The 14,617-nt window shown below is 46.7% G+C and overlaps 1 protein-coding gene across 1 annotated transcript in view; it reads right to left on the bottom strand.

Moving 5' to 3' along the window:
• Nucleotides 1-14,617, bottom strand: part of LOC139412407 (neural-cadherin-like) — a 185,887-nt gene that overhangs the window by 9,967 nt on the left and 161,303 nt on the right. Inside the window, exons 25-31 of the mRNA XM_071159210.1 lie at nucleotides 12,525-12,652; nucleotides 11,694-11,817; nucleotides 9,600-9,780; nucleotides 8,640-8,806; nucleotides 2,787-3,051; nucleotides 2,041-2,221; nucleotides 627-871 (exon numbers count right to left, since the gene is read on the bottom strand). Coding sequence (XP_071015311.1) covers nucleotides 627-871; nucleotides 2,041-2,221; nucleotides 2,787-3,051; nucleotides 8,640-8,806; nucleotides 9,600-9,780; nucleotides 11,694-11,817; nucleotides 12,525-12,652 — 1,291 coding nt within the window. The remainder of the gene's footprint in view (nucleotides 1-626; nucleotides 872-2,040; nucleotides 2,222-2,786; nucleotides 3,052-8,639; nucleotides 8,807-9,599; nucleotides 9,781-11,693; nucleotides 11,818-12,524; nucleotides 12,653-14,617) is intronic.

The following is a 14,617-nucleotide window of genomic DNA, read 5'->3' as shown; positions in this document are numbered from 1 at the left end:
GGTCATGTTGCCTTTAAAATTAAGCAAAGGTACGAGAGGGGAAATTATCATTTTGAGCTTAGCAATCGTTTTTTAGGTCTGTTTGGAGCGACGGCTGAAGCTGAATGTCCAATGAGGGTAGAGGGGAGGACAGCGGGAGACGGCCAGCACATTAACAACTGATCTAGTGACTGACTACGACAAGGTGGACTATTGAGTACTGGTCAAAAGGTCAAAAGGGACTCATTTGCACTGCCTGTTATAACTAGAGTATAAGCTGGACCTTGCTACCATAGCACGGTCCATTACACTGCCCACACACGGTCACTGTTTGACTCAGGCAATTTCTACTAGACCTGTCAATGGACTTACAGCACAGTGCTCTACTTCAGCTGATAGAACGATAGGGGAGATGGTCACGACAAGAGGTTGAACGGGATGGGGAGAAGAGCAAAAAAGGGAAGGCTTTGTCCAGTGTTACCATGGAGATGACACCGACAGGCAGACAGAGAAACAGATGGACGGAGGGGTGGCAGGCGGACAGACAGACAGTCAGACAGACAGACAGACAGACAGACAGACAGACAGACAGACAGGTGGGGCGGTCAGTCACCAGAGCCAGAGCAGGCAGTAGTTGGTATAGCTACCTAGCAGAGCCATGAAGCAGATGCAAATGGCGAACAGGGAGCTGAAGCTCAGACCCACGTCGTCTCGGTAGATGGCCAGCGCCACCTCGCAGTGGCGCCCCCGGTAGCCCTCGGGGCAGTGGCACGTGAACTTGGAGGGCGACTGTGCCACGCAGGTGCCCCGGTGGCACGGCCGACTGGCACACAGGGTGTAGACGCAGAACTTTCCAGTACCGTTCACCTTCACCATGTGGCCAGGGGGACATCTAAAAACAAAGGATGGAGGGAGGAGCAAGAGGAGACAAAGAGAGAGATAAAACAGAGGTTAGATCTCTCCTTTCTGATTTCCTGCTTCTATTTTGGTCCTCCACTGTGTTCTGAGGATTACACAGTGCGTTGGTCAAAATCAATGTATCTCAATGAAATAGTTACTCATGATTTCGACTCTTTTCCATGTTACCTGCATCTTGCTTCCCCTTCTGTGAAAACAAATGTTACGGTGTGGTTGCTCTGTGATTCAGATACGCCCAGACACAGAGACACACATCGGCGTTACACACGTATGATGTGAAACCAGTTGGACTCCTGCAGAACTCACACAGAGCATTAAACCAGGCTGACTCCTGCAGAACTCACACAGAGCATTAAACCAGGCTGACTCCTGCAGAACTCACACAGAGCATTAAACCAGGCTGACTCCTGCAGAACTCACACAGAGCATTAAACCAGGCTGACTCCTGCAGAACTCACACAGAGCATTAAACCAGGCTGATTCCTGCAGAACTCACAAAGAGCATTAAACCAGGCTGACTCCTGCAGAACTCACACAGAGCATTAAACCAGGCTGACTCCTGCAGAACTCACACAGATCGTAAACCAGGCTGACTCCTGCATAACTCACACAGAGCATTAAACCAGGCTGACTCCTGCAGAACTCACACAGCGCATTAAACCAGGCTGACTCCTGCAGAACTCACACAGAGCATTAAACCAGGCTGACTCCTGCAGAACTCACACAGAGCATTAAACCCGGCTGACGAGCAGCAGTGACGATGAGCAGCCTGCAGGCTGTTGAAAAACAACACATCCCTGTGTCTTTCGACAGCCTCTTAAAACCACCACCATTACCAGGATCAGAGAGAGGAGCTAGAACTGAGTCAAATAGCTGCCCACACACTGCCTGTCAACATTTGACTCAGGCATGTTTACAGCCAGCCCCGCAGGACTGAGGTGTATCAAAGGGCCAGTTTTTTTCCAGGCCCCCTGCACTGTGCTTCTGACTGATGGGGGATGATGGGATGTTTGTCGAAGATTAAAGAGAGGATGAGCCACTGGCTTCGGAGGCTGTAGTCCTTGAAGAAGACCGAGAGGGCCTCGGTGTGTTTGCATAAGCTATAGAGAGAGAGATTTGATAATTGTGTTCAATTGTGCATACCTGCACTCATGGACTCTCCAGAGGTCAACGCAGGTGAAGGGGGGGCTACACTGGTTCCTCTTGCAGGAGTCGGAGGAGCAGCCTACGGAGAGCCCCTGGGAGCTGACCACAGAGACCCCGTCTTTGGACTGGCCATCCAGAGGTACGTATCGACCGTTCAGCCTCAGGTCCCGCATGCAACCTTAAGCAAGAGGAGAGGACAGAATGATAATCAAGCACACACACACACACACACACACACACCACTGACTTTCTTTGCCATGGTCTGACGCGCTTACCCACTATTCTTTCAGGGAAAAGGCTTTTAAAGTCCATTTAATAAACACGCACACTGTCTGTTTCTGCCTGAGGCAAAGTTGGCTGACCACCCTTGTATTTGCACATTCTACTGTCTCTCTCCCTGCATGTCACATGCCATATCCACAGCACTGCAGAGCACTGCACTGCACACTCTCATAGCCGCCTCACACTTTATCCATCTCATACCAAGCTCCCCTAGGGCAGCCATCATCCCCTAACTCTAAAGATGCATTTGTGTGAATGATTTATTCACCAGTCATATGAATAATTTATAATCGGCAATACAATACTTTGTAATCTCACTAAAAAGCGGATTATGAATTGATAAAGCCCCTAATTATGGCTGCACTTTAGAATGCTCTGTTCTCCATCTGTCACTAACTGTCTGCCTCGCGCGCCCAGCCTAGCCCTTTCCCATCATGCCCCATTCCCTGCAGTCTTCTCACCCTGGAAGCTCTTGTTGGAGCCTGAGGGGAAGGCGTTTCCCAGCATCACCACTGTTGGGTCGGTGATGATCTCTCGGCTCCGGCCTGGAGCCGCGCTGGCCTCCCGTCTGCCCCCGCCCCCATCCAGACGCAGGGTCAGCTCGTTGTCGTGTCGATCCAGGTAGACCTCGTGCCACTCACCATTGTCCAGGCGATAGGAGGGCAGTGTCAGGTTGTAGTCTCCGTCTCCCAGGTTATAGAAGACAGCCAGTAGGCCCTGGTAGATCTGGAGGTGAGGAGAGAGTTATAGAAGACAGCCAGTAGGCCCTGGTAGATCTGGAAGAGAGGAGAGAGCTATAGAAGACAGCCAGTAGGCCCTGGTAGATCTGGAAGAGAGGAGAGAGTTATAGAAAACAGACAGTCGGTCCTGGTAGATCTGGAGGAGAGGAGAGAGATATAGAAGACAGACAGTAGGCCCTGGTAGATCTGGAGGAGAGGAGAGAGTTATAGAAGACAGCCAGTAGGCCCTGGTAGATCTGGAGGAGAGGAGAGAGTTATAGAAAACAGACAGTATGTCCTGGTAGATCTGGAGGAGAGGAGAGATTTATAGAAGACAGACAGTAGGCCCTGGTAGATATGGAGGAGAGGAGAGAGTTATAGAAGACAGACAGTAGGTCCTGGTAGATCTGGAGGAGAGGAGAGAGAGTTATAGCAGTAGGACAGTAGGTTGTGGTAGATCTGGAGGAGAGGAGAGAGTTATAGAAAACAGACAGTCGGTCCTGGTAGATCTGGAGGAGAGGAGAGAGTTATAGAAGACAGACAGTAGGTCCTGGTAGATCTGGAGGAGAGGAGAGGGAGTTATAGAAGACAGACAGTAGGTCCTGGTAGATCTGGAAGAGAGGAGAGAGTTATAGAAAACAGACAGTCAGTCCTGGTAGATCTGGAGGAGAGGGTTATAGAAGACAGACAGTAGGGTAGATCTGGAGGAGAGGAGAGAGAGTTATAGAAGACAGATAGTAGGTCCTGGTAGATCTGGAGGAGAGGAGAGAGTTATAGAAGACAGACAGTAGGTCCTGGTAGATCTGGAGGAGAGGAGAGAGTTATAGAAGACAGACAGTAGGTCCTATTAGATCTGGAGGAGAGGAGAGAGTTATAGAAAACAGACAGTAGGCCCTGGTAGATCTGGAGGAGAGGAGAGAGTTATAGAAGACAGCCAGTAGGCCCTGGTAGATCTGGAGGAGAGGAGAGAGTTATAGAAAACAGACAGTATGTCCTGGTAGATCTGGAGGAGAGGAGAGAGTTATAGAAGACAGACAGTAGGCCCTGGTAGATATGGAGGAGAGGAGAGAGTTATAGAAGACAGACAGTAGGTCCTGGTAGATCTGGAGGAGAGGAGAGAGAGTTATAGCAGTAGGACAGTAGGTTGTGGTAGATCTGGAAGAGAGGAGAGAGTTATAGAAAACAGACAGTCGGTCCTGGTAGATCTGGAGGAGAGGAGAGAGTTATAGAAGACAGACAGTAGGTCCTGGTAGATCTGGAAGAGAGGAGAGAGAGTTATAGAAGACAGACAGTAGGTCCTGGTAGATCTGGAGGAGAGGAGAGAGTTATAGAAGACAGACAGTAGGTCCTGGTAGATATGGAGGAGAGGAGAGAGTTATAGAAGACAGACAGTAGGTCCTGGTAGATCTGGAGGAGAGGAGAGAGTTATAGAAGACAGCCAGTAGGCCCTGGTAGATCTGGAGGAGAGGAGAGAGTTATAGAAAACAGACAGTAGGTCCTGGTAGATCTGCAGGAGAGGAGAGAGAGTTATAGCAGAAGGACAGTAGGTCCTAGTAGATCTGAAGGAGAAGGGGAGAGGAGAGGGTAGAGGGGTTATTGACTTCAGACTACTGCTGGCATAGAATCACAAGAGAGTCAATACTTTTCATCATTGAAGATTCCAGAGACTACTCTTAAGTCCACCCCAACAAACCCCTATACACAACAACCAAGACAGTTAAGATGCAGTAAACAAAGCCAATAGCAGTTGGACAATCCACTCAATAAACCAGCGTAGCTCTTCTGATACACAGGCAGAGGACCTGAATGTGAGGGCAGACAAAAGACGGAGATAGAGGCAAGAAAAATGGCAGGAGGATGAGGTGACTCTGGGACCATGAGGAAACAGTATAATCACTGAGGGCTGGCTCTGATAAGACCCTGCCGCACACTAACTGAATTAAACATAGCTCCCCCGTAATTGGAAACATCAGGGCCTGGGGAATTCAATACGCCTCCATTTATTCAGCAACTCTCTTTTTAACTTTTCGTCTAGAGGGTGGGTCATCTGGGCTCTATGACATACAATCACTTTCTGGGCTGCTCACATTTTCAAAGAACTTCCTTTCTCTAGCATTTACCACTAACTCTGCGCGCGCGTCTCTCTCTCTCTCTCGCTCTCTCGCTCTGTGTGTCTCTCTCTCTTTCCATATCTCTACCAACCTCTCCCTCAGTCCTTTGGCCTATTCCTATCTTTGTTCTTATCTCCCTCGTTCTCTTCCTTTCGCTTTCTCAACTCTGTTTCACAACAACAACAAGCTCCATTGATCTCAGTCCCAATCTCACTGGTAAATCCTAGCTCAACAAAACAACATGACGAGACCAACTTTATCTTGTCTTCTGTTGAAGCTCACCTTTATTACCCAGGATCCACGGAGCCTGACAGTTTTCATTAGAAAGCAGGACATACCAATGAAATGAAACAGACATTTTTTTTTATGCAACAAGCTTCTCTCTTTCCTCAAATCTTGAAAAGAAAATGATTCCATTTCAGCCTAGCTCGAATGCTAATCACTTGACTTTCAGAGAGCAATATTCATTGAAGACAAAACGGTTTATTTGCAGCCAGGCACGCAAATCCAAAACGAGGCGAGTGTTAGTCTACGGGCCATTGATATGGTGAGAAGCAGCCTTCATTTCAATAAAAAATATTTTTCCTGCAAGGCTCCCACCGGGCATAATTTGCAAACACTCCATTTTACTCCACCGCTGATGTCGACGTAAACAGAGGTATGAGACGAGCAGAAAGAGAGGAGATGGGGGCAGAGTTTCTCACGTATACCTCAACCTTTACTCCCCCCCCCCCCCCAAGCTAAAAGGCTAAAACTGTGAACTGCTCACCTCCTGATACACCACCCCATCAGCTGGCTCAGATGCATGAGAATAAGCAGTGAGCTCCACTAAGATGGCTCCAAGGTTGTTTCCCTGATGAACCGTTGCTTATTTCAAGGTTTCTTAATGAACTATTAATTATCTTTAGACCTGAGTGGGATGGCGCTTTTACCAGACTAAGCGAGTGCTGCCGAGGCACCTCATGTCCCCCCCCCAATTAAAGCTGAATGGGAATGTGCTCTGCTTCATGCTCTCTCTCTCTCTCTCTCTCTCTCTCTCAGGTGGGAACGGAGGTTCGGGGTGGCTGGCAATTCCCTCTACTGCACCCAGCGAGCGCTGCTCTGTCCCCAATCTGCATTAGGCTGTGAATGCTTATGTAAACTCTGTCTTATCACTGTGTACAGTATATTATCTCTACGTCCTTCCAGATCGGCAGCCTCTTTATTACTTTCAAAAGCCTTCTATATAACCCCCAGCTGGCTGAATGAAGTAGCTCACTCATTATACAGTACATCGATCCATGCTACCTACCCATTCACACACAGTGTGTAGGCAGAGAGAGAGAGAGAGAGAGAGAGAGAGAGAGAGAGAGAGAGAGAGAGAGAGAGAGAGAGAGAGAGAGAGAGAGAGAAAGCCATATAGCTGTCAGACAATCAGAAACATTTCTGATCTTGGACACACGTGGGATCCAGTGCATCTCTCATAATCTAAGGCATCGAGGCATAGGGAGAGAGGGCAGAGGACATGTGACCGGTACAATAAGCTCCTGAGTCCATATTCAGGCTACCAGACAAGGAGTATGAATTGAGAGGAGGGCTTTTGCTCAAGGCTTCTCCTCCTCTTTGCTTCATTGGTGTTAACAATGTTAAAATGGCAATTATCACCCCTGTTGTCTTGCTGTGCCATCACCAGGGCTAGAAGTGAAAGTTAATGCTAGCCTACCCACTGGGCAGTGGGTCCCCTTACATATCAGAGACGCCTCTCTCCCAAGAAACCCCCAGGAGCTCCCATCCCTCCATCAGGACGGAGGACGAGAAAAAGACAGAGGGAATGAAAAAGGAAGTGGGGCTACCACTGTGAGGCTCCACCCACACGAGTCACACTGCGAGCTGCGCTAACGAAATCTCTAGCCTGCCACTCCAGAGGGAGCAGCACATCTCAGCGCTCTCCTCACGCCAGTCTGATAGCATACAGATAATTCAATCAGTGACGATTTAGAAAGGAGAACAGCGAGAGAGAAAAAAGAAAGAAAAAAAGCTGCAATCGGCAGTCTAAACACGTCGCTGTGAGCCAGGTGCAAAAATAAAACGGAGCTATTTTCCCTAAGAACAAGGAGTCCTTGGAGTGTGAGGCGCATCTCAAGCTCCTTCTGAAAGCCTCCGCAGACTGAGCATACATTCAGCCAAGAGAAACGCATGGAAATGTAGGGCTGATTAAAAGCTATAACGTTGCACTTCTGTTAGGGGTTCATAGCGGAGGAGGTTTGCCAAATTGGTGCATTTCACACTGGCTGCACACAGAAAACGCCTGACATTTATGTTCCTGTGATGAATCCACTCCCCACGTTGTGGCATTGTAGTGAAGGTATGTGGATGATGGAGAAGGTTTGGGGGGGATGAGAGAAAATGTTGTAGAAACAGCGGTACACGTAACGGATGACACTAATGTTACGGTTAACCTCAATCCACGCCGTTGGGATGACGAGAAACATTTTATGGGCACATGAAAGCATATTATGAGCTCCCATGGTCAGGAGAAACAGAGATTTAAAGACAAACGGGTGAGTCAAGAGAAGATATAAAGAGAGAGAGAAAAGGGTGAGTCAAGAGAAGATATATAGAGAGAGACAAATGGGTGAGTCAAGAGAAGATCTAAAGAGAGAGGGAAACGGGTGAGTCAAGAGAAGATATAAAGAGAGAGAGAAATGGGTGAGTCAAGAGAAGATATAAAGAGAGAGATAAATGGGTGAGTCAAGAGAAGATATAAAGAGAGAGAGAAATGGGTGAGTCAAGAGAAGACATAGAGAGAGAGACAAACGGGTGAGTCAAGAGAAGATATAGCGAGAGAGACAAACGGGTGAGTCAAGAGAAGATATAAAGAGAGAGGGAAATGGGTGAGTCAAGAGAAGATATAAAGAGAGAGACAAACGGGTGAGTCAAGAGAAGATATAAAGAGAGAGGGAAACGGGTGAGTCAAGAGAAGATATAAAGACAGAGGGAAACGGGTGAGTCAAGAGAAGATATAAAGAGAGAGAGAAATGGGTGAGTCAAGAGAAGATATAAAGAGAGAGACAAATGGGTGAGTCAAGAGAAGACATAGAGAGAGAGACAAACGGGTGAGTCAAGAGAAGATATAAAGAGAGAGGGAAATGGGTGAGTCAAGAGAAGATATAAAGAGAGAGAGAAATCGGTGAGTCAATAGAAGATATAAAGAGAGAGAGAAATGGGTGAGTCAAGAGAAGATATAAAGAGAGAGGGAAATGGGTGAGTCAAGAGAAGAGATAAGAGATACAGTACAAAGAGGAGAGAGTCAGAGAGAAGAGATTAAGAGATACAGTATAAAGAAGAGAGAGAGAGAGAGAGAGAGAGAGAGAGAGAGAGAAACAGCGAGAGCGAGAGAGAGAGAGAGACAGAGAGCGAGAGCGAGAGAGGGAGAGAGACAGAGAGAGAGCGAGAGCGAGAGACAGGGAGAGAGACAGAGAGACACACACAGAGAAAGTCTCACCTCTAAGCGCAGGTATTCAGTCTGTTCCTTGGACAGTAGGCTGAGGATGGCACTACCATGTTTGCGGGTCCGGACCAGAACCTGTGCCTGGGTCCGCCGGGCTGGCAGAGGAGATGCCAACTGGTAATGAACATGACTCCGCCCATCAAAGGAATACTCTGGAACTTCTGCCAACAAAACACAAGACAACGTGTTAGCTAGACATCCCACCATCAACACAGTACACAGGAGTCCAAACTGACATTCATCCAGAGTGAATTCCCACACCTTAAACTTAGTTCAAACACGTGCCCACGCATTTATTTCATCTTCCATTTGACCACCAGTGAATTAGTCCTCCAATTAGTCCTCCCACACCACACAGACACACGCATAGACACGCACAAGACAGTTTCCATCTACAAGCCAACAGACTGCTGAACACTTGAACTGGACTGATCACCTGCTCTGATTCTCTGCACCTTAGCACAAACGCACTCACACACTCACACACACACGTCACAACTGCTACACACACATCACAACTGTTACACACACATCACATCTGCTGCTACCAGAAATATTAGGATTGCAAAATACTGCACAATTGAAACATTTCTCCCCCAATCATCCCTTCTCCAAAGCATGTGTAAATGTTGTCAATATTTTATTCTACTGAGCCATTTACTTTATGTTCCTATTTTCATCTTTTATTATTTCTTATTGATGTTGTTTATTGTCAAGAAGGAACTTGCAAGCAAGCATTTCAGTAGACCATGTGTATCCTGGACTAATGAGTTGAACACACACACACCTTCCCCATGATAGCTATCTGATTGCACTCATTAACACATTTGACCTTGTTGACATTCATTTCATCTAATCGAACAAATCCAATTCATCAATCCCCTCACGCATTGCCCTCCAAACAAGCACTCATCACATACATGTTGGTCTCGGTGCTGGCATTGCGGTACGTACCCTGCTCACACTGAGTCCCAGTGTACCCCGGTATGCACTGGCAGCTGAAGGAGCCCCACTCTCCATGGCAGCGACCCCGAGGGCCACAGGAGGGGATGCCCACGTTGACACAGCTCCCATCCGTAGTCAGGCACCCTGGGGAGCTGCCCACAGAGTCCGCTGGAGTGCCCAAGTCATAGAACTGTGGGGGGGGGGGGGGTGGGGGGGTGGAGAGAGGACAGAGATGGGGAGGGGGAGTAGGATATGTACATCAGAGGGAGAAATTGACATAGTAAAATAGAAAAGGGAGAGAGCAGTAGACAGGTAAAAAAGGGAGGCACGGGGATAGATACAAGCGAGAGAAGGAGACGGATAGAGAGAGAGGGAAAGAGAGAACGAAAGAACAATTGCTAGTTTTCCAAAGAACTGAGGGCAAAGGTCAGTAAAACTTGAGATTCCCCCTCAGCATCTTCATGCATTCACCTTTCATGCAATTTCCTGGAATGTAAATGACTGGGTTTTCATAGGATCAAACCAATCTACAGGGACACAAAGGAGCTGGCGGAGGGCAATGCTGTGAAAGGACAGGAATACCTTGAAATCTTAAGTCCTGCTCACAATAGCATATCATAAAGGACATTAATATGTCCAATCTCCCCGTTTCTGAGTTACCATCGTTCAGCGCAGCTGGCTACTCGGTAGCCGTTGAGCCAATGTGCAGCAAGGTACAAATTGGTTCTGACCTCACCATAGAGCTGGGCACTTTAAGTCTGATCCTTCTCAAGATGGAGCTCGATACTGATTTACAGAGAGTTACTACGCACACTCAAAGATCCAACATACATCTCGGTGTGTTTGTGAGTACGTGTGCAAGTTTGTGTTTGTTGATGTGTGTGAGATGCCAATCATGATCACATTTTTCACCAAACATAACTAGCAGACTTTCCCAGTCATGAGTACCCGTCTCTGCCTCACTCAGAAATATAGAAATGGGATAGAGAGAGTGGAACAGAGTTGGATAGATGCTGAAGATTTGTTAATCATTTGTGAAATGTCTGGTCCTGTGTTCTTGGCGCTTGCAACGGCAGGATCTTGGGTTCGATTCCCATTGGGCCACCCATATGAAAAATGTATGCTTGCATGAATGTTAGTCACTTTAAGTGAACGCTAAATGGAAAATGTTACATGCAATGTTTTCACAAGTTGCTTTATAAAGAAAAGAGTGTTTTCATCTACAAACTGCTTTTTCTTCATATTCACTTTACTGATCATTATTTATTTTTTTTAATGAAAACCATTATTGCATGGTTGCAGACTCATAGTATAGTTAATCTGTCCCAGAGAGGAGGAGAGATACAAACAAATAGAGAGAGACAAGCGACGACAGAGAGTAACATAAATCAACTGTGACAGGGTGGGAAGATGTACAGTAGATTCAGAATAGAAAAACAATTGAAGTCAAAAAATCCGCCCTTCCCTTCTCTTGCCCAAACATTCACCCAGACGTCACGCTTGAACAGGTTCAATGGCACAGACATCCTCCTCCTTCCCTCCTGTCTTCCCCCCCTCTCACATGTTCCACCCACGCCCCCAGTGTTTTCCACTCTACAATAAGAGATCTATGAATATTGTATCGAACCTCAGCCCTGCGTTTTGTAGTCAGCAGGGTGAGCAGGAGAGTGTTTTTAGTGTCAAATACCTTTAGTTCCAAGTGTCACACAGTGTCATAAAGTAACATGGGCAGAAGGACCTCTGTCCTCCCCGTGACGACTGTTGCCATAGTGGCATAGCTACCAGTTCAGACAGTGTCTAGTGGGTGTGCGCTGAATGCGATCTCGGAGCATACCTTTTCTATAGAAGCGCTGTTGTGGCAATGTCCCTGAGGAAGGTGTGAAAGTGTTTGAAAGCATTTACACGAGATGCTGTATGCAGTTTTATAACAACATGCTGCTTGCCTGCAGCATGTGTAAGTGGTGTAAATACCACACTCTTGGTATTATAACCATATAACTCTTTACAATGGAGATGTTATGTGTTGTATAAGAACTAAATTGCTTCCCATGCCTTTTCATGGTGTGTGATGATTGGGAAGGAACACATTGTAGCGAGTGTTACCTTGCTGTCGACAACGAGGTTCCTGATGCAGCCAGTAAAGTGTTTGTGTTGTAACTGTGGGTAGACATAGGGCAGGTCCTCATTGACTCCACCCAGCTGTAACACCTGGGTCCCATTCAGGTGCCTGGGGAAGAAATGAACATCACTGTCAGTACATCTTTTCAGACACCTATCCATCCCTATGTTCTACTGCGGTACTTTTTCAAACCGTAATACATAGCCTTGTCCCCCACCAATCTGGTGTTTGACTATGTAAAAGGTGTGTATTCTGTATAAAGGAGAAGAGAGAGAGAGACACCGAGACAGAGAGAGAGAGAGACACCGAGACAGAGAGAGAGAGAGAGACACAGAGAGAGAGAGAGAGAGAGAGCGTGAGAGAGAAAGAGAGATAGAGCGAGAGAGAGAGAGACAGATAGCCAGAGAATGAGAGAAAGAAAGAAAGAAAGAGCGAGAGAGAGAGAGAGAGAGAGAGAGAGAGAAGAAAAAGAGTGAGAAAAAGAAAGACAGAAAGATAAAGGGAGAGAGAAAGAGAGAAATAAAGAAGGAGTGTGGGAGCAACAAAGACAGATGCAAATAGAGAGAGAGAGAGAGAGAGAGAGAGAGAGAGAGAGAGAGAGAGAGAGAGAGACAGAGAGAGAGACAGAGAGAGAGAGAGAGAGAGAGAGAGAGAGAGAGAGACAGCGAGAGAGAGAGAGAGAGAGAGAGAGAGAGAGAGAGAGAGAGAGAGAGAGAGAGACAGAGAGAGACAGAGAGAGAGAGAGAGAGAGAGAGAGAGAGAGAGAGAGAGAGAGAGAGACAGCGAGAGAGAGAGACAGAGAGAGAGTAGGCTACCTGTCCAGGTTGGGTGTGACACCAGTGACCTCACAGGACGAGTGGTCCTCTGTGGTGAGCCAGCTGCCCACTCCCTCCATCTCCATGACGGTGGCCCCGGCACAGCGGTCCAGTGTGAAGCGTACCTCCTAAAGGAGCACATCAGGAATGTAAGGACATCCAGATTATCAGGACATAAGGAATATCAGCACATCAGGAATATCAGCACATCAGGAATATAAAGCCACCAGGAATATCAGGACATCAGATAACATCAGCACATCAGGAATATTAGGACATCAGATAATATCAGGACATCAGGAATATCAGCACATACAGTGGCTTGTGAAAGTATTCACCCCCTTGAAATAAGAAATAACACAAAAAAAGAAAACCTGAGCGTGTATAACTATTTTTGACCATTATTCAAGGCAAAAATGCTCCAGCTCCTTCAAGTTGTATGGGTTCCGCTGGTGTACAGCAATCAATAAGTCATTGACTAGGCCATTCCAAGACATTGAAATGTTTCCCCTTAAATCACTCGAGTGTTGCAGTATGCTTAGGGTCATTGTCCTGCTGGAAGGTGAATCTCTGTCCCAGTCTCAAATATCTGGAAGACTGAAACAGGTTTCCCTCAAGAATTTCCCAGTATTTTAGCGCCATCCTTCATTCCTTCAATTCTGACCAGTTTTCCAGTCCCTGCAGATGAAAAACATCCCCTCAGCATGATGCTGCCACCACGCTTCACTGTGGGGATGGTATTCTCGGGGTGATGGGAGGTGTTGGGTTTGCACCAGACAGCATTTCCCTTGATGCCCAAAAAGCTCAATTTTAGTCTCATCTGACCAGAATACCTTCTGAAAAACATCCCCTCAGCATGATGCTGCCACCATGCTTCACTGTGGGGATGGTGTTCTCGGGGTGATGGGAGGTGTTGGGTTTGCACCAGACATAGCATTTCCCTTGATGCCCAAAAAGCTCAATTTTAGTCTCATCTGTTGTTTCATATGTTTGGGGAGTCTCCCACATGCCTTTTGGTGAACACAAAACGTGTTTGCTTAATTTTTTCTTTAAGCAATGGCTTTTTTCTGGCCACTCTTCCTTAAAGCCCAGCTCTGTGGAGTGCATGGCTTAAAGTGGTCCTATGGAAAGATACTCTAATCTCCGCTGTGGAGCTTTGCAGCTCCTTCAGGGTTATCTTTGGTCTCTTTGTTGCCTCTCATAATAATGCCCTCCTTGCCTGGTCCGTGAGTTTTGGTGGGCGGCCCTCTCTTGGCAAGATTGTTGGGATGCCATATTCTTAACATGTTTTAATAATGGATTTAATGGTGCTTCGTGGGATGTTCAAAGTTTGATATTTTTTTTATAACCCAACCCTAATCTGTACTTCTCCACAACTTTGTCCCTGACCTATTTGGAGATCTCCTTGGTCTTCATGGTGCCGCTTGCTTGGTGGTGCCCCTTGCTTAGGTGTGTTGCAGACTCTGGGGCCTTTCAGAACAGGTGTATATATACAGTGGGGAGAACAAGTATTTGATACACTGCCGATTTTGCAGGTTCTGCTACTTATAAAGCATGTAGAGGTCTGTCATTTTTTTAATCATAGGTACACTTCAACTGTGAGAGACGGAATCTAAAACAAAAATCCAGAAAATCACATTTTTAAGTAATTAATTAGCATTTTATTGCATGACATAAGTATTTGATACATCAGAAAAGCAGAACTTAATATTTGGTACAGAAAACTTTGTTTGCAATTACAGAGATCATACGTTTCCTGTCGTTCTTGACCAGGTTTGCACACACTGCAGCAGGGATTTTGGCCCACTCCTCCAAACAGACCTTCTCCAGATCCTTCAGGTTTCGGGGCTATCGCTGGGCAATACGGACTTTCAGCTCCCTCCAAAGATTTTCTATTGGGTTCAGGTCTGGAGACTGGCTAGGCCACGGAGTCTGTTTGATTGAGTGTGTGGACAGGTGGCTTTTATACAGGTAACGAGTTCAAACAGGTGCAGTTAATACAGGTAATGAGTAGAGAACAGGAGGGCTTCTTAAAGAAAAACTAACAGGTCTGTGAGAGCCGGAATTCTTACTGGTAGGTAGGTGATCAAATA

This window comes from Oncorhynchus clarkii, chromosome 6 (assembly GCF_045791955.1).
Source record: "Oncorhynchus clarkii lewisi isolate Uvic-CL-2024 chromosome 6, UVic_Ocla_1.0, whole genome shotgun sequence".
Classification (NCBI taxonomy): Eukaryota; Metazoa; Chordata; class Actinopteri; order Salmoniformes; family Salmonidae; genus Oncorhynchus; species Oncorhynchus clarkii.
This window is presented reverse-complemented; position numbering and strand designations above follow the sequence as displayed.